Below are 27,486 nucleotides of genomic sequence, written 5' to 3'. Positions count from 1 at the left end.
GTCTGTTCAGGAAGAAATGCATTTGTTTCTTTTCCTATTGGGTTGTACTGCTTGCAGAGTCTTGCATCTTAGGGTTTGGTTGTAAATATTAGTACTTTTAGTTTTTGGTCCTGCATTGCATGGGGTTATCTGTTTTCTGATAGGAATGAATGTTAAAAAGCATACAATGTGCTTTGTGTATTTTCATTTTGTGGTTAACCATTATGTGTTGTTAATACAATTATATTGTGTGTATATATGAAAAATGAATGGGAAAAATGGTGTTACAATTAGTACTATTATGGAGGCGGAGTCTGGGGTGGAGATTGAGTGGAGATGGGCACGACTTAGCCCAGTGTTCTTCAACTGCTGGTCCGCGGACTGTTGCCAGTCCACAAAATAATTATTTTTCTTCCGCCGGTCCATAGGTGTCAAAAGTTTGAAGTACACTGTTGTAAGTGGTTATATTTGTATATATGCACACAAATCCCTGCATGGTTGAGAAATCATTTTTATTTTTAAAGCCATCAACTCAGTTGAAAAAGGAGCCAAGGGCTGGAAAGCTGAAATCCAACATGAAAGCTATTTTATGCTCAATTCTTCTCCAACTGGCTTCCCTTAAAGCAGACTACTTGTGGACTCTGCAGTTTTCTTTTAAAAACTATCAATCTAACTTTAAAAAAGGATATTTGCTGATGGAGGGAGACAGTAAGCTAAATCCTAATTCTCTATGCTGACAGTTGTGCTACATTTTACTAGGGATGTACATGCCATTTCATACCATTTTTAATTAAAAACAGGACAAAAGAAACTCAAAATTCTTTTTTTCCCCTGTATTTAATAGTATGCACTATTGCTCATTAGATGCCTGTTGAAGAATAGTATGCACTATTTAAAAAATTGCCCTGAAACGATTTTTAAAAAGTGAAAAAATGAAAAATCCCATAAATGACTATTTTTTTTGCTTGCACACCCCTATACTTTACTGCCAGAACATATGGAAGTGATTTGTATTCCCTGTCCTGTCTACTTGATTTGCATAGCTAGGTTTTACTGCAAATAATTAAATGGGACTTCTATGAATTATACAGAACACACTGTTATTCATTGCTATTTAAAGGCACAGAGTCTCTTGCTAATCTTATTCTTTTGCCTTTAAAATCAGTCACATATTTATTTAACTTTGATACAGGGAAGCTGGTTATTCAGATATGATGCATTAATACATCGTAAGCTAGCTTTGAAAGGAAGCGCTAGCCATTGTGATTTCTGCAGCATTTCTGAAGTAACAAATAAAAAAAACAAAAAACAAACAAACAAAAAAAGTTATCCTCAAACACTGTTACCATTTTGGCTACTATAAGACTGCTGAATCCTTTTTATGTTTCACCTCTGCATTTTTCTTAACCACACTGCAAACAGTTACATTAGTCAGTGTTATAAATTATCCTCATATTCACTAACAGATTAATAGCACTGCATTTGTTGTAGAAAAGGGAAGTTGTGCCCTTTGGCCAGACAACAGGAACAATGAATAAAGATTTAATAGCACGATTCGCATACTATAGGATAGTATCATTAAACTTTTAATTCTCCCAGGTTTAAGATTGGTCCTGCTCCCACTTTGCACATTATCATGACAGTATACTGTTGCCATAGTGTACATCTTGTACCTTGGGTTTTCATATATAAAATCCAACTCCCTGCATTTGATGCTGCTTTCTTTGATCCCGGTAAAATTAGGCAGTTATGTCTTACTGTACAAACAGCAGAAAGCAATACAACTGAGTGTTTGGTATGTCATTTTGTACAGTGATTCATGTTTCTTAAAACTGGATGATCAATCCAATGCTTGATTTGGTCCAAACATCATCCTTTTGTCCCTTAGGAAACATTGGTTATAGGTTTGTACTTCTTGAGTCTGGTCCACTTGCCGGTAGAATAGTTCATTTCAAACACTGTATCTACTAACATTGTGGTGCTACCAGTGCCATCCACTTTTGGTAAAACTTCTGTATGTTCACTCAGTTTAATCTGAATAATATCACCTTGCTCTGGACAAGGATTCTCTGTGAAGAGAAGAAATAATTACAATTAAAAATAAGTCAACTGGACATATTACAACAAAGAGAAGGCTTCTGAGTCACTGGTACTTGTGTCCCTAACACCTTTGATTTAAAAGACAAGATGACTCAATGCTGCTCTCAAAGTCAAGTAAATCTTGGCTCAACTCCAATTTTTTTTTTTAAATGATTTATTCAAAAGAACAAGCCAAGCACAAATACACTAGTACAAAATGTTTACAGTAACATAGGAACTAAAACCCCAAGAAATACAACACAGGCAAAATAGCATGAGTCCAGGTGTTGGTTCTTACAACCCGGATCCGACCAAAAAAAAAAACCAGACTACCTCTTCCTCCCCCTCCTGCCCCACTAGCCCTCTCAACGGTTACAATGGGCAACAAAGGTTCTTGCTGGTTTCTGTAGTCTATTTATAATGTGGGATAGGGTATCTAGATAAGGGGACCAAACAGACAAAAAAAAAAAACCTTGCTTCTAGAGAAAAGGACTGACAGATTCCCAAGCCATATTTCTCCAATACCAGATAGTGCATTGAGAGTCCTGTAACCAATGATTTAGAATACATTTCTTCCCAAGGATATAACCTTTACTAAGGAGCAATTATACCCAGCAGAATGCCCCCCCCCCACCAAGTAACTCCTAGCAAGAAAAATAATCCCTTCAAAGTGACATGGGAAGGCATAACCAACTAGGGATTGGAGATACTTATGTACTTCTAGCCAAAAAACACTGATCTTTGGACAGGACCACAGAACATATGCTAGAGTTACCCATCATACATTTGGGTGTAGGGGTACACCCAAAGTGAAAGGCCTGCTTCTGGGAAACATCCCCTATGAATAACTCTAAATTGGCACTCCTGTAATTCCGCACTCTGTATCACCCGGGAAACTGCTAGAACAAGAGGAGTCAAAGTGACGAAGCGAGGGCGCCTACCAAGGTCATGTGCCCATTGGGACAACAGCTGCTGATAGTTTCGCCAGGGATGCAAGGGTACCAGCCTTCTGTGGTAATGAGATACCGAAAGCCATTCCCAGTTAATATCAATGAAAAAATCCCTGTAGGTATTCAAGAATTCCTTAGTAATGGACCCTATGAGTAATGAAGTCAAATAATGGGATACTTGCCAATGGGCAAAATGATCTCACTCAAAGACCAGGATGCCCAGAGAGCCAGAAAAGAGTAAGAAACTGTCCCAAGCAGCAAAGCTCTTTACTAGCCCAGCGTTTAAATATTGCATTATCTTTTCCAGGCCTGAAGTCTGCATAACCTACCAGTGGCAAAAGGGCTGTGCTATAGGGAGAGCGACCCCAGAGAGATAATAATCGTCTCCAAGCACGCCAAAGTGACAGACAAAACAACTACCCACCCCGGGGCCGGATAGAACTGTACCTTTCCAGTGCAAAAGATATATCAAATTCCAGGGAAAATAGTAATCCTTTTCAAAAGCTACATCTGTGAACAGAGCTATCCAGAAGCCAGTCTCTCAAATGTTGAAGCAGACAGGCAAGATTGTAAAATTGAACATTTGGGAGTCTCAATCCCTCAGTGGACCAGGAACCTTGCAAAAATACCCTATTCATCTTGCTTTTCCTGCCCCCCCAACAAAAGGAAAAAACTAGCGCTCGATATCTTTGTTAAGCAGGAATAGCGACAGTGCCTGCAAAAGATAGAGCCACTTAGGAAAGACGATCATCCGAAAAAGGTATATACGCTCCAATGAGATGGGAAGATTCCACCAGTATCTTAGTCTCAGCCAGCAATTTATCTACATTCAATCGAAAGAGATTTAATATCAACGGGCAACTGGATATCTAGATAGCGAAAAGAGGTTTGCACCCATTGTAATGGGAATGTAGATCCCCATTGGTCTTGCAGGGACTCTGGAAAAGCCAGGGCTTTTGACTTCACATAGTTGAGCCGGAAGCCCGAAATGTCCTCATACTCCTGAATGCTGTCCAAGAGTATGGGTAAAGAGACTTTTGGGCTCAGTCAAATAAACCAATATGTCATTCGCAAAGGCCGCAACTTTAAAAAGATGGGCTCCCACTACCATCCCCCTTTATCTCCTGATTATCCTGGATTTCTCTAATAAGTGGATCCAAGGTCAGGATAAATAACAAGGGCGATAGGGGGCACCCCTGAAGTGTACCTCTATAAATCAGGAATAAATCCAAAAGTCGCTTGTACCCTAGATAAATGTGTGAAGTCTTTCTCTAGGGGATGTAGGGCTCTCCAGGTGTCCATCAGGTCTAAGGAATTGCAAAGGATTGAGATACCCATGAGGGATTTATGGGACTCCCTCCCTGCCCCTTTAGATCTGTCCCAAGAAGGATAAGCAATCTCACTGAAGTTGACACCCAGTACCAAGGGGATATCCCCATAATCCTGCAAAAGATCTACCATGTGATGAAAAAATCCTGCTCCTGGGTTATTAAGGGCATAAACATTATAAAGGTAGGCTGACACTAGGTTCAACTCAAATTTTTAGTGCAGCACTAATCTAGAAATTCATAAACCAGGTAACCACTTTAAAACTGATCACTGTAAAGCTGCTGACAAAGAAGGTAAGGTAGGCAACTACTTTAAAGCATAAGAAATCTGACAAGTCATATAAACATTAACTAGCCCAGAAAAATGGCTTAAATTACGTCACAGCAAAAAACAAATGGCTGAATCAAATCAGAGCATATTAAGTCACATACAGTATGCATTTTTTGGCCATGCTAGTTGTGACATAAGAAAACAAAACAAAAAAAAAAACCGAACAGCAGTACAGAATTGAGAATTGTAGTTTATCAATTAGTACTGCATTCTTAATAAAGAGAGAACCAGGTGCAACATCAACCAAGAATACCAAATACTTTAAACCCAAAAGTGGAAGTGACAAATGAGGTATATATATATATATATATATATATATATATATATATATACATACATATACACACACACCACCATCTTTTGCTTCAGTACCCAAAAACACTAATGAAAGATTAGGTTTTTACCTTTGCTAATCTTCTTTCTTGTAAATCCACACTCTATTCCTGGACAAGTGGATTATGCATCCCATGTGATAAGATTGCTTGTAGGAAGCCTCATTTACATATTTTTTTCCGGCTCTCACCTCTGGTCACCAGTTCATGCAAAAACAGACAGTCACACCTGTAGAGGACATAGACAAAAAAGGGAGGGGTACGGGGACACTCCCCGACACAAGTAGTCTAATCTGTTCATAACATGAAATATCATAACAATCATGAACAATTGAAACACGCCATCAAACATTATAAACCTGAAAGGAACTGTGCTAGGAGACACAGCCTGTACTAACAGGGGGAGGGGGGGGGCCCACAGTTAGGGATCCTCATGGCAAAATGTATAATATGTTTGGATGGTACTCTTAGAAAGACTGGTCAAAAACCTTAAATCCAGCTTACCAATACTTATTCAAGGCAGACAATCGGTGAATTAGCAACACCCAGAGCGGATCCATCTCGAAATGGTGGCTTTCGAAGCTGGCCTGCCCTTAAAGGCAGAATCCACTTGTATACGAACATGTGGTCGGATACCTGAAACTCGTTTGTGACCTCCAAGTACCGCAAACGGTCCTGCTCTTTTGATCCAAAGGGAATAAAAGGTAGGCAGCCAGATCTCCTGGTTAATATGGAAAATAGAGACCACTTTCTGAAGGAAAGAGGGAACCATGCACAGAAACAAGTTGGAATCTGTAATCCTAAGAAAAGGATCGCTGCAGGATAAAGCATAAAGTTCAGAAACCCTGCGGACTGAAGTTACAAACACCAAGAAAACTGCCTTAATGGCGAGATCCATTAAGGATGCCTGTTCCAGAGGCTCATAGGGAGAATGAGCAAGTGACCGGATAACTAGATTGAGATTCCAAGTCAGACAGGGTACCGCAGCAGGGAACGAAGCCACAATGCGCCCCTAAGAAACCTGACCACGTCCGGCTGAGCTGCCAAAGAGCCTCTCAGAGGCTTAGGTCCAAAACAAGACCAACCGGTAATCTGAACCCTCAGAGAACCAACAGCCAAACCCTTTTCCAGCCCGTCTTGAATAAACCCAAGAATTAGTGGTACTGATGGCAGGGTCAAAAATCGTTTCTTCTGGATGCAACAAGATTGATAACATCTACAAGCATTCATATAGGCTGCCACACTTAAATTCTTTTTGCTGTGTAAGAGTGTAGCTATTACACCCAAAGAGAGTAGCCTCTGTGGACTAAGGCTGTGAGCTCAACAGCCAGGCCATAAGACCTAAGCGGTCTGTATCCTGGAGTGCAATTGGGACTTGAATAAGGAGATGAGGATGGCAGGAAAGTCTGAGCCCCTGATCCAGCTGTAAACGAGCCAGGTAGGCATACCTCAGCTGCCTCGGCTAGTTGGGCGCCACAAGAATCACCCTACCTCTGTGCGCCTTGGTCCATCTCAGCAGATGGCCTATCATGGGCCACAGAGGGAAACAAAGATAACCCTCCAGCAGCCATGGCTGCACTAACACATCTAAGCCTTTGCTTCCTGGCTTGCAACGGTGGCTGAAGAACTGATCTGCCATTTTATTGGCTGCCAATGCCATGAGGTCAAACATTGGGCAACCCCACCTCTCTGGGATAGAGACCATTCCCCTAAATCTAGATTCTGACGGCTGAGATAATTCGCCTCTACGTTGTCCACACCTGCTACATGTGCCGCAGAAATCGCCCAAGAGGTGGCTTTCTGCCTGATGAAAGAGAAACTGGACTTCCTTGCGCAGAAACAAGCTCCTGGTGCTTCCCTGCCAACGGACATAGGCCACTGCCATGGCATTGTCCGAGAAGACATGCATTGCCTGATCCTGGAGAAGACACTCGAAGTGCAGGAGAGCCAGCCATATCATCCAAAGCTTGAATCACCCAGGCCAGGCTGTTCCGAGTCTCTGCTGCCTAAGGGAGCCGGACATGCAGCGGATCCCTCTGTGGACTTCAATGGGAAATAAGCTCATCCTGTAATGGGCGAAGGTGGGCCCTCGCCCAGGGAACCACATCTATGATCATAACCATGAACCCCAGGACTTGAAGGTACTGCCAGGCTGTTGGCGCATATCAGCTGACGAAGCTTCTCCTGGTGCGAGTCAGGCAGAAATACCCTGGTTCTGCCCTGTGGTGAAGAGGACCCCCAGGTATTTCAAGTCCTGCATTAGACTGAGCTGGCTCTTGCAAAAACTGATCACCCAGCCGAGGAATTGAAGCAACTATTGAGAGTCACGTGGGTGCTATGAGAGGGAGCAGACACTAAAGGTTGAGCTCCCTCCTTCCCCAGCAAATCTGCATTTGTATCGCCAGCATTTCTGCCCTGGGATCTCCTGCCTCTAATCTAAGGAGAGCCTTTTTCTGAGTGGGTCTCATGGCACGGATAAATTGAAAACTTGCGTAGGATATGGCCACAAAATTGCAGCGAAAAGAGGAGAAGCTAAAATCAACGGACGTCAATATGGCTGACCTGAATGCACTGCCAGTGGCCTCGGTGTGTTCGGCATGGACTGCCAAGATCATGGCAGAAGTGACCATGGCAGTGGAAGCGGCACTGGACAAAAAGCTGCAGGCACTGTTTGATTGGGCAGAGGAGGCACACGATTGCTTGGACACCATCGATCTGGAGCTTAATCAGCTGCAACACAGAGTGCCTTGGCTTTCGTTCATTAGATCATTTAGGATTAGGGTTTTAATTTCAGGTTGAGCGTGCATTTAAGTATAGACATTCTATTTGTGTGTAGTTCTCTTCTGGTGGTTGTTCATTCTTGGGTATGATTTTTTTTCAGGTTTTTATACTCTGCTTCTGTGTTAGTCTGCTGGGGATTTTTTTGCCTTTCTGTGTTGGTCTTACTGGTATTTTCCTTGGCATTGTTGATACTTCTGGTACATTTGTTGCTCATGTATCGTGGATCAGTGGGGTGGTTTGCCATATACTGAGCCCTAGTTTGTTCCCTTGTGGGAGTTTGGTGCTGGGTTTGTGTTCACAGGGAATGATGAGTGGTGTCCAGCTGCTACTTGATTTGAGTTTATTTCATTGGGTGGAAGCCCACCTAGAAGCCATATCAGCAGTACATGTAGCGGGAGTGAACAATGTGCAAAGACGACTTTCTTGTAAAGCACTGCGGAAGGCCAACAATTGACCTGATGATGTGATTCAAGCTGGAAAGCGCTAGTGTGGACTTCTTACATTTGCCAAAAGCAGTTTGTCCATTTAAGGTAAGGTGTGCAATAACATATCTTCCCTGAGAATCTTTATGAATAGCATGCTTGACTACCTGAAGGCCCTTCCTAAACAGGAACAAGAATCACGCTGCCTTGTTTGTAGTAGGATTATCTATATAATTTCCCACCCACCATCTCCAAAGTTTTTGATGTTCAGCTGTATCTGAATGGGTCTCTTATAACAAGTCTATCTTGTAAAAATTTTACTTCGTTTTATGGGCGTTATCCCCTCAACGTTCCAGGAAATTTTCTTAACCATTACTCAATAATGGAAGGAACCTTGTAACAGACCACCAAATCCCAAATAGTCGGGGAAGTGGCATCCCAGCCTGTATCCCCCACTAAACAAATCTCCACAAAAGCAGTCAAATCCTTGCATTACTTCCGGTCTCTCCATACTCACTCCATACACATCCCCTTAATAAATTCTCTCCTCCCCATCTACCCCACCCCCAGTCCCCCTAAAAGCCTATAAGCTTCCCCCCTCCCCCACCTTTTCTAACCCTCATATACTCACATGGGCAAGCCACATCAGGCACCCAATTCCCCACAAAAACCAATTACACAGCAAACATAATTGTCCCAATACTCCCACCCTTACTGAAAATAAAGTCCTACCAAAATAACTGATGGAGAGCATGGCTTGCACCTGCCGGGGAGCACAGCTAAGCTGACTCCCGGCTGAGTCCCCCTGGGGTGATCCTTCAGGTCCTGGTACTTGACTCTCTCTACCTCAAATCAAACCAAAGGCAGTGAATTTAGGTCTAAGAATCCAAGAGCAACATCTTGTACAAATGAATAATGACAGGAATGCAGTGTGCTCCAGCAGCTAAAACAGGTAGAGTCCCGTGCAGCCTGTACTAGAAAATGTAGCCATGAAAAAACCCAAATTCGGGCCAGACTACTTCCCCCCCCCAAAAAAAAAGGAACACCGACCAAAATCCAGTGCGAAGTTGAGCCACTTCTCAACAAGGAAGGCAAGAGTATAAACCAATAACGCTCCTCTCAAGCTCAAACAGTCCCAAAATTAAGTGCAGTAGAAGGTTCCAGCGTGTTAAGAAAGTCTTATGCAGTGTGAACGTCTTCAAAGTAATGAGCTTTCCCGGCATGATGGATGTGCAATTTTGCTGGGTACATTAAGGAAAATTGGCTCTTTCACCACCAAAGCCAAGCATATGTGTACAAACACCTTTTTCGCTGTGGCTACTTTAGCAGAATAATCCTGAAAGCATAATATTTTTTGCCCATTTTGGTGGAGCGCAGGACCCTAGTGGTGTGCTCGCAGAATAGCTTGCTTGTGAGCAAATTGGAGACGGCGAATAAGGACAGCATGTGGTTTAGCTCCAGGCTGTCTCAGAGGGCCCACTCTGTGCACTCTTTCTATGAGTATGTGGCCCAATTGAGAACCAAAGTTTACACTCTGATAGCCAAGTCTCCAGCTTACGGGATAGATCAACCTCCCCTGCAGACTCTGGAAAGCCCACAACATGTAAGTTATTTCTTCTAGACCTGTTTTCCAGGTCATCAAGTTTACTTTCCTGGTCTTCTGTGCGTTTATGCAATTCCTCCATAGGCACCTTGGCCGAAGCCTGATTATCTTCCGAGGCACTCTGAACGAAAGCCAAGTGGTATCATATGCATAACAGAAACATGGATACAAGATGTCGACTTCCCTAGTCTCCTGGACCTATGTCTGCCAGGATACAGAGCTCTTCATTCCCCCAGAAAACATGAAAGAGGAGTGGGCCTCCTTATAATATTTAAATCATTACTTACCCTGAGGCTCAAAAACAGATGCATAACCATGCTCTGCGAGATGAACAACCCAAAAGGAGACCAAAGTATAAGAATCCACTTAATATACAGACCACTGGGCAACTGGAATGCGAATAGAGGAAATATTCTTCAACCTCATTAGCTACTGTGCTACACACTATCCTAACTGAATACTCCTCGGCGACCTAAATCTGTACCTCGAAATCCAAGATAATCCAAAAATGTGCAATTTCAACAGCCTCATAGACCAATTAAAAATCACCACCATACCACATGTTCCAACACACAGAAATGGCCACAGCTTAAACTATCTCATACATATCCAAATACCTGGATTTCCCAATGGTCGATCATGCCAAATGGGAGCCAACCATCTGGTCAGACCATCACCTCCTAAACTTCTTCCTCAAAATACCAAAAACATGCCTGTAGAAAAATAAAGTCACAACTACAAAACAAAGCAAAATCCCAGTAGAATGATTTTGGACAGAGCTCACAAAACAACTCCAACCAATCAACGATGATGTGGACAAAACCATCAATATCTGGCAGGACCTTACAGAAACAGTACTAGGCAAGATTGCACCAACTAGAACCTGGAAAGAGAAACAACCCCCGATTCTCAGAATCACTACAAACCTTGAAAATGAAAATATGGATAGAGACTGGAGAAAAAAATCAGAATCAAGACGTTTACATTAGTGCTGCCCGATTCGAATCGGTTCACCAAATCACTTCGGGTGAACAACAACAAAACAAAACAAAACAAAAAAAATTGGTTTCCCGATTCGGCTGACCCTTCCCCCTCCCCCCCTAAAGCAAGAGCGGCAGCTCTGCTCTTGCTGGCCGACCGCTGCTGCACCTGATTTAAAGGGCATGGGGGAGGGTTAGTCGGTTAGTGCTGGCGTTCGGTTTCCCCCCCTGGCCTCCCTGCACCGTTTACCTTAAATAAGCAGCCTGCAGACAAGATCACGATGCTAGCGATCTTTGCAAACTACTTCTGAGCTGTTTCCTCCGCCGCAATCCTGCCTCTGATGTCAGAGATGGGGCGGGACCGCAGCAGAGGAAACAGCTCTGAAGCAGTTTGCAAAGATTGCTAGCATCGTGATCTTGTCTGCAGGCTGCTTATTTAAGGTAAATGGTGCAGGGAGGCCGGGGGGGGGGGGGGGGGGGGGAACTGGACGCCAGGGGGGAACATGCAGACCTTCCGGGGGGGGGGAGATGAGCAGTCCTTAGGGGTTGGGAGGGCTTCAGGGGGGACAGGCAGGCCTTTAAGGGGGGGGGGGACAAGCCTTCAAGAGGGACAGGAAGGCAGGCCTTCAAGGGGGAAGACAGGCCTTCAGGGGAGGGTGCAGGCCTTCAGGGGGAGGGTGCAGGCCTTCAAGAGGGGACAGACCTTCAGGATAGGGAGGCCCTGGTGTAGAAGTACAAGGAGGGAGGGAGGGAAGAGGGGGTTCAAAGAGACATGCATATGCCGGACTTTGGGGGGGGGGAAGAAATAATGGGTCTGAGGAGAGGGAGAGAGAGGATGGACAATGGGATTTAGGGAGGGAAGGAACAGAAAGGGAGAGAAGTTGGACACAAGGGATTGTGTGGAGGGGGAAATAGAGATACTGGATAGGAGGGTAGTTGGGAAAAGAAAGGGCGAGATGGTGGACCCTGGGATGATGGGGAAGGAGGGAAAGATACTGGAGGAAGATGAATAAAGGAAAGATGCCAGACCTCCAGGGGAGAGAAGGGAAACGAAAGGGAGGACAGAGATGGCAGATGGATTGTTAGCACAGAGAAAGAAGAAAGAACGAGACCCTGGCAAGCAAGTTATCAGAAGACAACCAGAGCCTGGGACCAACAAGATTTGAATAATGACCAGACAACAAAAGGTAGAAAAAATAATTTTATTTTCTGTTTTGTGATTACAATATGTCAGATTTGAAATGTGTATCCTGCCAGAGCTGGTGTTAGATCGCAAACATGAGCTAGGATTTAACAGAGAGAGGAAAAGTCTTTTTTGTTCGTTTATTTTGTTTACATCACAGCGCCAGTGTGGTTAGGAGAAGGCAAAGGGGGTGAAGAGGCTATAAAATAAACCCACCAGGATGTGTGAAAAAAACACCTAATTGGGCAGGAAAATCGAATCGAATTGAAATTTTTTTTCCTGAATCGGGCAGCACTAGTTTACATCCAATGGAGATATCAAACAATACAAAGGGGCAGTTGACCTAGCCAAGCAACAATACTATGAAATTGTACCACCAAATCCAAAAACTCATCTAAATGTCTTTTCAAAATCTTTAACACTATAATAACCACCACAGTCATAACAGGAGACCCAGGCACAGTCCAACTAGATGAAAACCAACTGGTGCACTTCTTCCAAGAAAAAATTAAAGTAGTCAAACATTCATGCACTTTCTAAAAGGAAAGTATAACTTTCCCTAACACTCGTGTCTCAACTGACGAGATCCATTGATAGAAGATAGAGAATGACACGGTGAAAAAATTGGTCCCCGTCACCGCCCCGTCCCACCATCCTCTGCACCGCCCCGTCACCGCCATTCCCTTCACCGCCCCGTCACCGCCACTGCCACCCCATTCACCGCCCCGTCACCGCCACTGCAACCCCATTCACCGCCCCGTCACCGCTGCATACATAAAAGCCTCAAACGGGTACGATTTTATATACTTTTCTTTATTTACGTATAAAGGAAACATTCTTTAAAACTTAGTTAAATATTAGTTAATAACTATACAAAAACAAAACACGCAGAGAAAAAATTAATTAATATAAATTCTCAAAACTGACACATTTTGATCACTAAATTTAAAATAGTTATTTTTCATACAATTTTTCAATCACTAATCTTCCACCACCCCTGGGGCTAGCAATGCAAAAACAAACACAACATGTACTTTAAATGCTTACAATGTTAGCCTACATGGTAAGTAGACGCGGCCGCTGTACCTAATCGCGGCAAAGATCTCCCTGCCGTGATTAGCATAGTGACCGCGGCTACGGCTGCAAGTCTCCCCTCCCCCCAGCGATCACGGCAGGAGGGCACCCAACCCCTCCTGCTGGACCCCCCCCCCCAACGAACCCTCCCACCCCGGAACCCCCTTAGTCTTACTTTCCAAGTTGGACCGGACGGCTCCTCACACGTATGGCCAGCAGGCTTGCCTCCGTCCAAATGAGGCGGGCCCGCCCCTACCCTGCCCAACCCACAGGATCCTAGGGCCTGATTGGTCTAGGCACCTAAAGCCACTCCCGCTATAGGAGGGGCCTTAGGTGCTTGGGCCAATCAGGCCCTAGGATCCTGTGGGTTAGGCAGGGGAGGGGAGGGGCGGGCCCGCCTCATTTGGACGGAGGCAGGCCTGCTGGCCAGACGAGCGAGGAGCTGTCCGGTCCAACTTGGAAAGTAAGACTAAGGGTGGTGTTTCGGGATGGCGGGGTTTGTTGGGGGAGGGTCCGGCAGGAGGGGTTGGGCACCCTCCTATTGGCGATATAGGGGGCCGTTGGGGGGGTCGGCAGGAGGGGTTGGGCACTCTACCAGTGATCATAGGGGGGCTGTTGGGGAGCTGGCAGGAGGGGTTGGATATCCTCCTGCTGCGATCGTCGGGGGGGCTGTTGGGGTAGGCAGGAGGGGATGGGTACCCTCCTGCCGCGATCGTTGGGGAGGGCTGGTTCTGTCGGCATGAAGGGCTGAGCACCTTCCTGCCGGCGATCGTCGGGGGGGGGGGGGCGGGTTCTATTGGCAGGAAGGGTTGATCTGACAAATGAGGAGCACGGTGAAACACAGGTAAATAGCGGTTCCTAGAAGGGGGTACATTGGCCTGCGGGGACAAATCTTTTCACCGTTTTTGCGGGCGGTGAAAACTTTTGTCCCCGTGTCTGCGGCGATTTGACTTTGGAGTCTCCATAACCCGCAGCCAAACCGCAGCCACGCCGCAGCTGCCTGCGGGGATCGCTCCCCGTGTCATTCTCTAATAGAAGATGGAAAAAATTCAAAACTGTTACATAGAGCATTATGGACCCCTGTTCGGTTACAAAAGTTGGACAGCTCTAAGTCTAATAAATGTTGGCATTGTCATCTCGAAGCAGGACTTTAGATCATTTATTGTTCTACTGTCCATTTATTTTGGCTTTTTGGAAATCAATATGGGGCTAAATAAATTGCTTATTAGAAAATCCAGTGCGGAGATCTCAGACCTGATCAAGGAGAAGAAAAAAGCATTCATCTCTTACAAACAATCAGGGAAGCAGGACTCTAGAGCAGACTACCTGGCCAAATCAAAAGCCGTCAAAACAGTAGTCAGGGAGGCTAAATTCCTCATGGAGGAGACTCTAGCAAAGCACATCCAGAAGGGAGATAAATCCTTCTTCAGGTATATCAGTGATAGAAGAAAAAACTCAGGCGGGATTGTACGTCTTAGGAAACCAGACGGAGACTATGTGGAAAAGGATTCGGAAAAAGCCCAACTATTAAATGAATACTTCTGCTCAGTCTTCACCCGAGAAGCGCCAGGGCTCGGCCCTCAGCTACAGACAAGGGTTGGCTCAGTTGACCCGTTTAGTAACTTTGAGTTTACGCCCAGCAGTGTCTACGGTGAGCTGTCAAGGCTCAAGGTTAGCAAGGCAATGGGGCCGGACAACCTGCACCCCAGGGTGCTTAGGGAGCTGAGTGATGTCTTGGTGGAGCCACTGTCCGCGCTCTTCAACCTCTCCCTTAGTACAGGCAGCGTCCCGTTGGACTGGAGGATGGCTAACGTCATTCCACTCCACAAGAAAGGCTCAAAGATGGAGACAGCAAACTACAGACCAGTGAGTCTAACATCGATAGTGAGCAAACTAATGGAAACTCTAATCAAACACCAATTAGATAAGATCCTGGATGAGGAGAATCTACGGGATCCCCGACAACATGGATTTACTAAGGGGAGATCCTGCCAATCCAACCTGATCAGCTTCTTTGACTGGGTAACGGGGAAGCTGGATATTGGGGAGTCCCTGGACATCGTGTACCTGGACTTTAGCAAAGCATTCGATAGCGTACCACACCGCAGGTTACTGAGCAAGATGAGTTCTATAGAATTAGGTGACACATTGACGAAATGGTTTGGGAGCTGGCTTGGAGGTAGGCTCCAAAGGGTGGTGGTGAACGGCACCCCCTCCGAAATGACGGAGGTGATTAGTGGAGTACCACAGGGCTCAGTCTTGGGCCCAATCCTATTCAACATCTTTATAAGAGACTTGGCAGAAGGGCTTCGAGGTAAAATAACATTATTCGCCGATGACGCCAAACTGAGTAATGTAGTGGGCAAATGCACAACAGACGAAGATTCAGTGCCCAACAACATGATGCACGACCTACTCCTACTGGAGCGATGGTCTAGGACATGGCAACTCAACTTCAATGCCAAAAAATGCAAAGTTATGCACCTGGGCAGCCAGAATCCATGCAAGTCTTATACCCTTAATGGCGAGATCCTAGCAAAAACAGTAGCAGAACGAGACTTGGGGGTAATCGTCAGTGAGGACATGAAGTCTGCCAATCAAGTGGAGCAGGCTTTGTCCAAGGCAAGACAAATCATGGACTGCATACGAAGGGGTTTCGTCAGTCGTAAGGCGGAAGTCATTATGCCATTGTATAGATCCATGGTGAGGCCCCACCTGGAATACTGTGTGCAATTCTGGAGGCCGCATTATCGCAAGGATGTGCTGAGACTGGAGTCGGTGCAAAGAATGGCCACCCGGATGGTCTCGGGACTCAAGGATCTACCATACGAAAAACGGCTTGACAAATTACAGCTATACTCGCTTGAGGAGCGCAGAGAGAGGGGGGACATGATCGAGACGTTCAAGTATCTTACGGGCCGCATCGAGGCGGAGGAAGATATCTTCTTTTTCAAGGGTCCCACGACAACAAGAGGGCATCCGTTGAAAATCAGGGGCGGGAAACTACGAGGTGACACCAGGAAATTCTTTTTCACTGAAAGAGTGGTTGATCGCTGGAATAGTCTTCCACTACAGGTGATTGAGGCCAGCAGCGTGCCTGATTTTAAGGCCAAATGGGATCAGCACATAGGATCTATTCACAGGGCAAAGGTAGGGGAGGGACATTAAGGTGGGCAGACTAGATGGGCCGTGGGCCCTTATCTGCCGTCTATTTCTATGTTTCTATGTTTCATTATCCTATGATACTGTGCTTTTTGGCATGTCAATAAGAGCTAAAAGTCAAATATCATCTAAAAATAACAGGCTTTTATTAATAATGACAGGAGTTGCCATACAACAAATTACGAGGAATTGGAAGAATTGGACGAGGCTCAATTATAGTTTTAGGTGGAATTCATTGTGGCATGTGTATAAAATGGAAAGAATATTAGCCATTCAGAAAGGGAATTTTAAGAAATTTCAGGAGATTTGGGAGCCATTAGCAAAATACTGTAATGATTAATTAATGTTTTTCCCTGTGTCATGCACATCCGGGAGGGGGGAGGATGGGGGTTTGTTAGATTAATAAATTTAGATATATTGGGGTTCATTATAGAAATTTTATGTGATTGCATAGTGATTGTTCAGGAGGGAGGGGGGACTAATTCTGTAATGGATATTAATGGAATATTAAGTGTGTGTTATTGATGTATAAAATGTGGTATTTATGGTTACACTTACTGTAAGTTTTGAAAATAATAAAGACTTGGGGAAAAAAAAACCCCACTGTTACACAAAAAGAAGTCAAAATCTGGATAAAAAAAGACTAGCCAAAAAACACTGCCACCTGGATGTATGCTCAGTAAAACTTCTAGAACATGCTCCAACAGACTTTATATGATGGATAACTAAACTTATAACACTTGCTTAGAGCATGGCATATATCCCAGATCACCTTCAAACAATACCAAAAGCTTCTAATCTTGACCTAAAGTAGAAAACTTTTAGACCAGTCGCTGGAATACCATGGTGTGCAAAATACTGGAATTCTGTGTCAATACCCAACATACAAATGCTCCTCAGCCAGCCATGCAGAGCAAATAAGGAATGAAACAGGGGTCATACAGCTTGAAGAGTCCATATTAACCAATTTTTTTTTTTTAGTAAAATTTAGGAGTTTTGAGGCAAAAGAGGCTTTTAATATAAAATTGGGAAATCCAAGATGGCCACTGCAGCAGCATTTTAGTGCCAAAAAACAGCCTAGCCTGGGGGAGCTGTAATAAAGTTCCAAAAATTCAGGGAAGAGATTTATTTTTTGGAGGTAGGGGACCCTAAAGTAAACCCCAGAGACCCTCAAAAATTTGATTTTCAGGACCACAACAATGTCTTTAATAAATAGATGTCTCTACTCACACAACTGGAAGGTGCTCTGCCTCAAAAATTTGATTTTCAGGACCACAACGATGTCTCTACTCACACAACTGGAAGGTGCTGTGCCTCAAAAATTTGATTTGCAGGACCACAACGATGTCTCTACTCACACAACTGGAAGGTGCTGTGCCTCAAAAATTTGATTTGCAGGACCACAACGATGTCTCTACTCACATAACTGGAAGATGCTGTGCCTGCATTAGCTCTCACTGCCGCTGGATTATGGAGAAGATTTCTGCCTCAGATAAGTCTGTAAAGTCTTCCAGGAGCTTCTCTCCACAACTCCTCTAGCTTCTCCATGTCTTTACGTCTTCAGTGTGTATGTGTGTATTGAGGGGGCGAGGGGAAGACACAGCTGGCACCCACAAAATTCCTCTGGACAGACACAGAGCCACTCAGCCTGCGCTCAAGTGCCTGATAAAATCAAAGGCAAGCTGTGCTCCCAGGGGAATTCTCCCTGAACTGCCTTAAAAGATAGTGCAGGCTGGCTAGTGCAGACTGGCTAGGTAGGTTCTCTGTAAAAGGGCTGCCCACCACCCCAAAGCTACAGCCCTCTGAACATACAGGCTGTAGCTTCTCCCAGCAGAGCTGTCCCACTGTGAGCACGGCAGTGCCCTGAAGTACTCGCACCGTGCCAAGAGTTTCCAGACTTGAAATGTAGGTATTTGGTGCCAAACTCTAGACCAGGCTCTGGGCGAGATATTTCCTTGAAATTGCAGATCAGGCCAGCTCCCCAGCCCTGGAGGACCTGAAGGAGGCAAAGTCCAAAGCTTCCACCCCCTCCCCCAGTGCACTGTGGCACATGAAATACGGTAGCAGATCCGGCACCAATCTAGCACAACCAAGGCACAAATTTGACAGATTAGGGGCTGGGGAGTCCATCCCAAATGATTTTTAATCAAATTGAGGGGTTTTGAGGCAGAAATACAACTTTGAAAAAAAAGACAGATTAAAATTCAAGATGGCCACCACCATTGAATTCACACCAAAGACGGCACAAATAAAATATGAAAATAAAAAATAGCGATTTGGGATCCGGGGAGTTGGGGGATCTGAGCCCTACCCTCAGAAACTGTGAAAAATGAGTTTTAATCTTTTTACAAACCATCTCGAAGTTCCCATAGGAAATAATGGCGGTTTACTCAATGTCTCTGAAGTGCCTTGCCTGTCAGCTTTTCCACACAGCAGCTAGTTGGCCGGACACTGACTGTGACTTCTGCCCCCACAGATCCTCTCCACATGACCGAGGGCGGGATATGCAGACTGCACCCTGAAACCCGGGGGATTTTCATTCAGGATGTATATAGTCTGCCCTTAAACACCTGACAAGGTCAGCAGGCAAGCAAACTCCCAAGGGAATGAAGCCCGAGTCAAAAAATGGTAGCACAAGGCAGGCTGGCTCCACAGATCCAAAGTCTCTCCATGAAGCAGCAGTTCGGACTTGCGGGAATGCTTCCTTTTCTCCAACAGAGGACCACCAGAAAGGGGTATCAATGCTCTGAAGCCACCGTAAAAGACCAAACTTTAAGTGAAAAATAAGAAAAAAAGCAGAGCAATTCAAAAGACTTCTGCATGAACTGATTGCAGAAATTGAAACTGTATATGGCTCTAGCTCAATCTAAGGGGGAGGAGCATGTGCTAAGAAAAGTGTTGGATTTCTGCAACTCCTGGATTGTGGGACGGGTTGGGATTGAACACCTAGCTTATGGAATCTGGAAAGGATATAATAGAAGCTAAGTTGTGCAGTAAAGAGGAACAGGAGAGAAGAGATGCAGTGGAGAAGATATTAAACATCAGAGGTGAAGGAGATGAGAAGACCGCTTATAGACAGCAGGGTTTCCATTTTTAGTTTGACATAAATGCAAAAATATTTTGCTTCAAAGATTATGACAAGGTAATATACGCCTTAGTGTATGAGGTGATTCTTCACTTTCACCTATAAAAGATCCAACAAAAAAATGACAAACTTGACTGAGCAATTTTAGTATCTTTCAATTATTCAAATACACCTCATGAAAACTGCAGTTTTGGTGTTTTATGCATACCTCTGGATCCTGCCATGAATCCAAGAATAAGAGCTTTCTCTGGTCTGGTAACTTTGTTTGCAGTCTTGAACATTTCTTGTGCAGCATACATTTGCTCTCTCTGCAAACAGCCCAGAAAACAAAGATATTATTGGGAGAAAAGATTTTTAGAATCTGCTTTTTATCTTTCAAAAAACAAGGTCACAATCATAAAAGTGGACAGAAAGTAATCCAGCTCAACACGTTATCATTATTTGCATTTCAACAATGCTAAGTTCACTGCTTCTATGATAACACGTTTATACCATACAGACAAACATAATAAATCTACTAGCATTGTGCACCCTAGCTAAGACTGTGGCACTCCAAGTTTGAACTGCATATCCATAAGGGATGGCTGTCTATGGGCACAGTAGAGCTTATATGCTTACTCCCAGGAGAGAGGAAAACAGCAAGTGTAGCAACTTCTTTTGGGCCAATGAGAGTTCACAAAACCACCCAGTGGAACATCTTAGAAACAGGGACAAAATATGGGAAAAAAATTAGCAGTGATCTATAGCAGAATTGGCCAACCTTTTCCTGTCAGGGGCCACATTTTTATATTGTCTAACATACAGAGGGCGAAAACACACGTGTACTCACACTCTCTCAGAATCATACACTCATGCACTCTGAGAACACCCAAAACAAAGTTTGAATTACACATTAATTTACTTATAAAAAAAAATACAGTAACATTGAAATATATGAACAGTTCTAAAATTCAGCATCTAGGAAATAAACATTTAAATGTCTTTCTGAAAATAAGTGTTTCCTGATATCATGTGGCAGCATATTCCATATTCATCTCCACCCTCTCTCTCAGCTTAGTAAAAGAGCCCCTATATTACATTTATTATCTACATAGTGCTATTGTGATCCATCTTTATATCTTCATCTGTACTTTTCCTCTATTGCTGGCAATAAAAAAATATATATAAAGAGTAATAAAAAGATTAGGTTCTTACCTTGCTAATATCTTTTCTAGTAGATATGTGTACCAATCTGGACGGACGAGTAATATCCCCATGCTCTGAACTGAGCAGAAGGAATCCAGCTTTTGAATCCCTCCTCCTTCACTAGAGAACTCTGCTGCCCCCTTCAGTTTGTACCAAAGCAGGCGATAGCCCCATAAAGAAAAACATGTGAAGGAGAGGAACGGGGAAGCTCCCCAAACTACAACTCTGTTAAGAACATAAGAATTCAAAAGGAAGAAAAAATCCCATGAACAAACTTGATAAATCTGTTTTACTACTTGGGATCTAGCTAGGTATTTGGGATCTGGGTTGGCCATTGTTGGAAAACAGGATACTGGACTTGATGGACCTTTGGTCTGTCCCATTATGGCAATTCTTATGTTCTTGGTAAAACCAAAGAAGGAGTGGAGAAGAGACTGAACACATCAACCTTAAGGAACAAATATATGTTGTTCATATTTCAGTATATGTCTTTCAATCCTAGGCCGACCCCTGAGGAAGGTTTCTCCACAGAAGCCAAAACACGGACCGTGTTGGGTCCACAAAATTCACAAGACATGGACTTTTTATAAGGCTTGGTTTTACTTATATGATATGATATGTTATTTTTGCTTATAATAAAATTGCATTTGTTCCTTAAGGTTAATGTGTTCAGTCCCTTCCCCACTCCTTCTTTGGTTTTACCAAGAACATAAGAATTGCCATAATGGGACAGACCAAAGGTCCATCAAGCCCAGTATCCTGTTTCCAACAATGGCCAACCCAGGTCCCAAATACCTAGCTAGATCCCAAGTAGTAAAACAGATTTTATGTTGCTTATCCTAGGAATATGTAGTGGATTTCCCCAAGCCACCTCAATAAAGGCCTATGGTCTTTTAAAGGAAATTATCCAAACCTTTTTTAAACCCAGCTAAGCCAATTCATTTTACCACATTCCCCAGCAACGAATCCCAGAGTTTAATTACACATTGTGTGAAAAAATATTCTCTCCAGTTTATTTTAAATCTGCTAAGTAGCTTCATCACATGCCCCCTAGTCCTAGTATTTTTGGAAAGAACAAGTGATTCACATATACCCATTTTATACACCTATATTATCACCCCTGAGCCATCTCTTCTCCAAGCTGAAGAGCCCTAACTGCATTATTTTGAGGTGTGGCCGTACCATAGAGCGATACAAGGGTATTATACTTCTTCCTCCATATTCACATGGGTTAGGGGCAGAGCCAGACTGCTAATATGGAAAAATTGCGAATAACTTTTAGAGCCGACTCTGACCTACCCCTGTCTCCTGGATCTCTCCACATGTTAAGAACATAAGAATTGCCGCTGCTGGGTCAGACCAGTGGTCCATTATGCCCAGCAGTCCGCTCACACAGCGGCCCTCTGGTCAAAGACCAGCACCCTAACCAAGACTAGCCCTATCAGTGCACGTTCTTGTTCAGCAGGAACTTGTCTAACTTTGTCTTGAATCCCTGGAGAGTGTTTTTCCATATAACAGCCTCCGGAAGAGCGTTCCAGCTTTCTACCACTCTCTGGGTGAAGAGGAACTTCCTTACGTTTGTACAGAATCTATCCCCTTTCAACTTTAGAGAGTTCCCTCTCGTTCTCCCTACCTTGGATAGGGTGAACAACCTGTCTTTATCTACTAAGTCTATCCCCTTCAGTACCTTGAATGTTTCAATCATGTCCCCTCTCAATCTCTTCTGTTTGAGGGAGAAGAGGCCCAGTTTCTCTAATGTTTCGCTGTACAGCAGCTCTTCCAACCCCTTAACCATTTTAGTCGCTCTTCTCTCGACCCTTTCGAGTAGTACCGTGTCCTTCTTCATGTACAGCGACCAGTGCTGGACTCAGTACTCCAGGTGAGGGCTCACCATGGCCCGATACAGCGACATGATAAACTTCTCTGATCTGTTCGTGATCCCCCTTCTTTATCATTCCTAGCATTCTGTTTGCCCTTTTTGCTGCTGTCGCACATTGCGTGGACGGCTTTATCGACTTGTCGATCAGAACTCCCAAGTCCCTGTCTCTCCAAGTACCGCCCCAGACATCCTGTATTCGTGCATGAGCTTTTTGTTACCGACATGCATCACTTTACACTTATCCACATTGAACCTCATCTGCCATGTCGATGCCCATTCCTCGAGCCTGGTTATGTCACGTTGTAGATCTTCGCAATCCCCCTGCGTATTCACTACTTTGAATAACTTTGTGTCGTCCGCAAATTTAATCACCTCTCTCGTTGTACCTATGTCCAGATCGTTTATAAAGATGTTAAAGAGCACGGGTCCAAGCATCGAGCCCTGCGGCATCCCACTGGTGACTCTCTTCCAGTTCGAGTATTGTCCATTTATCCCCACTCTCTGTTTCCTATGCTCCAGCCAGTTTTTAATCCACGTATTTCACCCTCGATTCCATGGCTTGCAATTTTCCGAAGTAGTCGTTTATGCAGAACCTTGTCGAATGCCTTCTGAAAATCCAGATATACAATGTTGACTGGATCACTCTTGTCTATCTGTCTGTTTACTCCTTCAAAGAAGTGCAGCAAGTTCATCAAACACGATCTGCCTTTGCTAAAATCATGCAGACTGGTCCTCATCAGCTTGTGTCCATCCCCCCCTGTGGTCTAGCGGTGAAGTGGGGCAGGAGCAATCTTCCTACATTCTTGCCCCATGCAGAGCCGTTTTCTTAGGCTCTCATTTATTTTTGTGCATTGAGTTGTTTAGCTAATTATGTTTCACAGTGCAGCGCCTACACAGGAGAGTTTTACACCTGTTTCATTTGATTTTGTTTCTTCCAATCTGTTTTTTTTATATTCTACGTACCACCATCCAGGACCTCTGAGGAAGAAGTGTTTCTTCGAAACATGGACCGTGTTAGATCCAGTCCACAAGAATATTAGGACCAGTTTTGGGATTTTTTTATTGTATATATATATGTTATATATGTTTTTATGACTTTTTTAATAAATTCCTGCTTCTTGTACGTTTTATTGCAGTTTTGGTTTTGTTTTCTGCAGTTTTTGTTGGTCCTTTTTTTTGTCTTAGCTAATTATGTATACCAGTCACTGCTTTCCAAGCTATGCCTCTCCAATACAATTCATTATTTTACAAATCTTGAGAATAATTAATCAACCTCTAGCTGGATATTAATACTTTTTCTGGCTTTAACTATATTGGTACATCTAATTGATTGATATAATTTGGTTCCAGATGTCTTCTATTCATTTAGAGATAGCTTTTATTTTTGCCTTTATTTAATTGCATTATCATGATTGCATTTGCTCATACATTTTGTTTCCCTTGGATTTCCTTCATTTGTATTAAGTTGTTCACCTTACTAGGTACACAATTTTCCTTTTTTAATTATGCCTCTTGAACACACTATGACTTTGAATCTGAAGCTGAAGCATAATTGATTATACTTCCATACAAGATGTTAATATGGTTTTTGGTCTTATCCATGTTACAATATCTTTTACATGACATTTTTAATCTAACTGTTCAAGTTATTACTGCTTTAATATTTTATCAGACCATTTATTTGGATTTTAAGTTTTACTACATACTTGTTCACATGTTCATGTCCATGGCTTTTAAATGTTTCTAATTGCTCTAAGTCAGAGGTGTCCAATGTCAGTCCTCGAGAGCCGCAATCCAGTCGGGTTTTCAGGATTTCCCCAATGAATATGCATGAGATCTATTTGCATGCACTGCTTTCAATGCATATTCATTGGGGAAATCCTGAAAACCCGACTGGATTGCGACCCTCGAGGACCGACATTGGACACCCCTGTTCTAAGTGGTGTTGCATTTATAACATCTCATACTTACCACAATTTGTTTCTATACATTTGTTTCCAATCATGTTTCCAATTGTAATGTACTAGTTATCAGAACATATAACGAACTTTTAGCTGGATGCTAATATGTCCTTTGGTTCTATTTATGTATTTACATCTTTCTATATGGTGAATTTTAACACAATTGCTCAATATATTATTGCTTAGTTTAATTTCTTATATCATCTATTTGATTTTTAGCTCTGTCCAATGGCTTTTAATTGGTTTTATTCTTGTTTTTAATTGTTCTCCATGATGTGTTTTATTGCTTCTTAATGATTTTTGCTTTTCATTTTATAACAAGTTACTTATATTCATTTATATTTTTGAAAAGTATATTTTAATTATGCTGCATACTTTGTTGTGTATTGTTTGCAATCATGTCATAATTGTTTTTACATGGTCCCACAGACTCTTGATAAAAGGTACAGAAGCCAAAACACTGCTAGTGTCGAGTCTTTGAGCCTTTGTGGCATATCTATAAAAAAGAGATTTTTTTGAACTATACATCCTTGGCTGAATACTTGACATCTTATACTCACGAATCCTTTGTTATTTGTTCTTCTTTTGTCATTGAGGCCTGTTATTGGCTTCTAATTCAGTGTCATCAGAATTGAATACCATTTCTGGCACCAGTAACTCCTCCAGGCACCAGTAACTCCTCCGAGGCAAAGAATTCATTTAATCTCTCCGCTATAGCCTTGACTTCTCTGAGAGTCCCTTTTATCCCTCGGTCATCTAGTGGTCCATCTGATTCTCTTTCCGACTTCTTGCTTTTAATATACCTAAAAAAAAGTTTTTACTGTGTGTTTTTGCTTCCAGTGCAATCTTCCTTTCAAGGTCTCTCTTTACCTTCCTTATTAGCGCCTTGCATTTGACTTGACATTCCTTGTTTACAATTATTTTCAGTCGGATCCTTCTTCCACTTTCTGAAGGATTCTCTTTTAGCTCTAATAGCTTCCCTTCACCTTACTTGTTAACAATGTTGGCTGCCGTTTGGTCTTCCTTCCTTCTTTTTAATACATGGAATATATCTAGTCTGGGCTTCCAGGATGGTAATTTTGAATAACATCCATGCCTAATGTATATTTATGACTTTGCAGCTGAAACCTCTAAGTTTCATAGTCACCTTTTTTTTTTAACCTTTTTTCTTTAAATGCTGTTGTATTGAATTTCCCATGCAAACTTATTCCAGGGATTATATCAAATCTGATTATGTTACGATCACTGTTAGCAAGTGGCCCCAGCACCATTACCTCCTGCACAAATTCAAGTGCTCCACTAAGAACTAGATCTAGAATTGCTTCACTTCTTAGATCCTGAACAAATTGCTCCATTAAGCAGTCCTTGATTTTTATCTCCCTAGCATGCCCTGATGTTACATTTACCCAATCAATACTGGGGTAGTTGAAATCGTTATTACTCTACTTACACACCACAATGCAATAGTGCAGGAGCCCATCTGCCTAATCTAACTCGGCAAAAAATAATAGTGTGGAAAAAAAGACCTCAGTTTTGTCTTCATAGGTCAGAAAAAAACTCCACACCATATAGTGCAGGAGCCCCTTTGTGGAGTCAAAATAGGGCCCCAAGGGGAGGGAACAAGTGAAGAACATGGCCCAATAAAATCTTCTCCATACAGCCTGCAGAGTACCTGCATGAGAACCACCATCCCAGTGCAGCTTTCCTATTAGCCGCTGAAAGCACCCACGTTCCCAACACTTACCTTGGTGCTCCTGGGAGATCCGGGAGCAGCCTCATATTATTGATTGCCGCCAATGCTGGGGTGCAGCCAGTTGAGGTGGAATGGCACTTCCCTCCCCCGCTGGACCGAATCAGAGCCCTGAGGGGAGGGAGCCAAAGGAATCTTCTGTTGCTGCGCCGGTGCTGGAACTTTTTTGTTAGCCTTGGTGGATGTTCGCTGCCCTCCCCCAGCGGAACCTGAAGCAGGGAGCCAAAGTACCTGCTGCTTCACCGATGTTCACTCCGTGCAGGCGCAAAGCTTTTTAGTTTTTCCTTTTTGTAATAAATGAGTCACCGCCAGTGCAGTGTTATCAGCACAGCTAAGGCAGAACGGTACTTCCTTCCCCTGCCGGACCAAATTAATTAGTTAACCTCTAGCTGGATGTTAATACTTTTTCTGGCTTTAACTATATTGGTACATCTAATTGATTGATATAATTTGGTTCCAGATGTCTTCTATTCATTTAGAGATAGCTTTTCTTTTTGCCTTTATTTAATTGCATTATCATGATTGCATTTGCTCATACATTTTGTTTCCCTTGGATTTCCTTCATTTCTATTAAGTTGTTCACCTTACTAGGTACACAATTTTCCTTTTTTAATTATGCCTCTTGAACACACTATGACTTTGAATCTGAAGCATAATTGATTATACTTCCATACAAGATGTTAATATGGCCCTGAGGGGAGGGAACCAAAAATACCTTTTGCTTTGTCGGTGTGCTCTCCATTCTGGCGCAAAGCTTCTTCTTCATATGAGTTGCTGGCGATGCTGGAACCTTGTTATCGGCCTAGCTGAGGTGGAACAGCACTTCCCTCCCCCCCGGACCAAGTTAGAGCCCTGGGAGGAGGGAGCCAAAAGGAATCTTCTGCTACCTCACCGGTGCTGAAACTTTTTTGTCAGTGTTGGCGGATGTATGCTGCCCTCCCCCGCCGGACTGAAGCAGGGCCCTGAGTGGAGGGAGCCATAAAAATCAGCTGTTTCTTCGCCAGCATTTTCTCCGTGCTGGTTTGTAGCAACATCGGCGGCATAGACAGCTTAACTGCATCCGCTATGTGAGAAAGCAGGGCTGGCAAGTCTATAAGGGCAACAGACCTGCGCTTGTTCTGAAGAACAGCTTGTTAGGTTTTCGTTTTTTTTAGTGATTGTTTTTATAGCCAAAAATACTTGTGATTAGTTTTCACAGTCAAAAAACTGGCGGTTGAAGAAATCATTTTATCTATCACTGAAGAACAGTGAGAAACAGGTCAGAATTTCATACTTTTTTTTTCCTGACTAAAAACTACTTTTTTCTTTTTCCTATTAATAGTTTTCTCTGAGAAAGGGGAGAGCTGTGACTGTACAGGAACGGGTCAGAAAAAAACTGACAGGCAGAGGGAAGGGGGGCTCGAGTAGTAGGGCAATCCTGCA

General features: G+C 43.3%; 1 protein-coding gene across 2 annotated transcripts in view; it reads right to left on the bottom strand.

Moving 5' to 3' along the window:
• Positions 1-299: 299 nt before the first annotated feature.
• NELFA (negative elongation factor complex member A) overlaps positions 300-27,486 on the bottom strand; it is a 167,887-nt gene continuing 140,700 nt past the window's right edge. For both annotated transcript variants that reach the window (XM_033950882.1, XM_033950873.1), the window contains exons 11-12: positions 19,498-19,597; positions 300-2,048 (exon numbers count right to left, since the gene is read on the bottom strand). In XM_033950882.1, the coding sequence (XP_033806773.1) occupies positions 1,864-2,048; positions 19,498-19,597 (285 nt within the window). In that variant the 3' untranslated portion in view covers positions 300-1,863. The remainder of the gene's footprint in view (positions 2,049-19,497; positions 19,598-27,486) is intronic.

The sequence above is a fragment of the Geotrypetes seraphini genome, chromosome 1 (assembly GCF_902459505.1).
Source record: "Geotrypetes seraphini chromosome 1, aGeoSer1.1, whole genome shotgun sequence".
Taxonomy (NCBI): Eukaryota; Metazoa; Chordata; class Amphibia; order Gymnophiona; family Dermophiidae; genus Geotrypetes; species Geotrypetes seraphini.
Note: the sequence above shows the minus strand (reverse complement) of the source record. Positions and strands in the feature narration are given on the sequence as shown.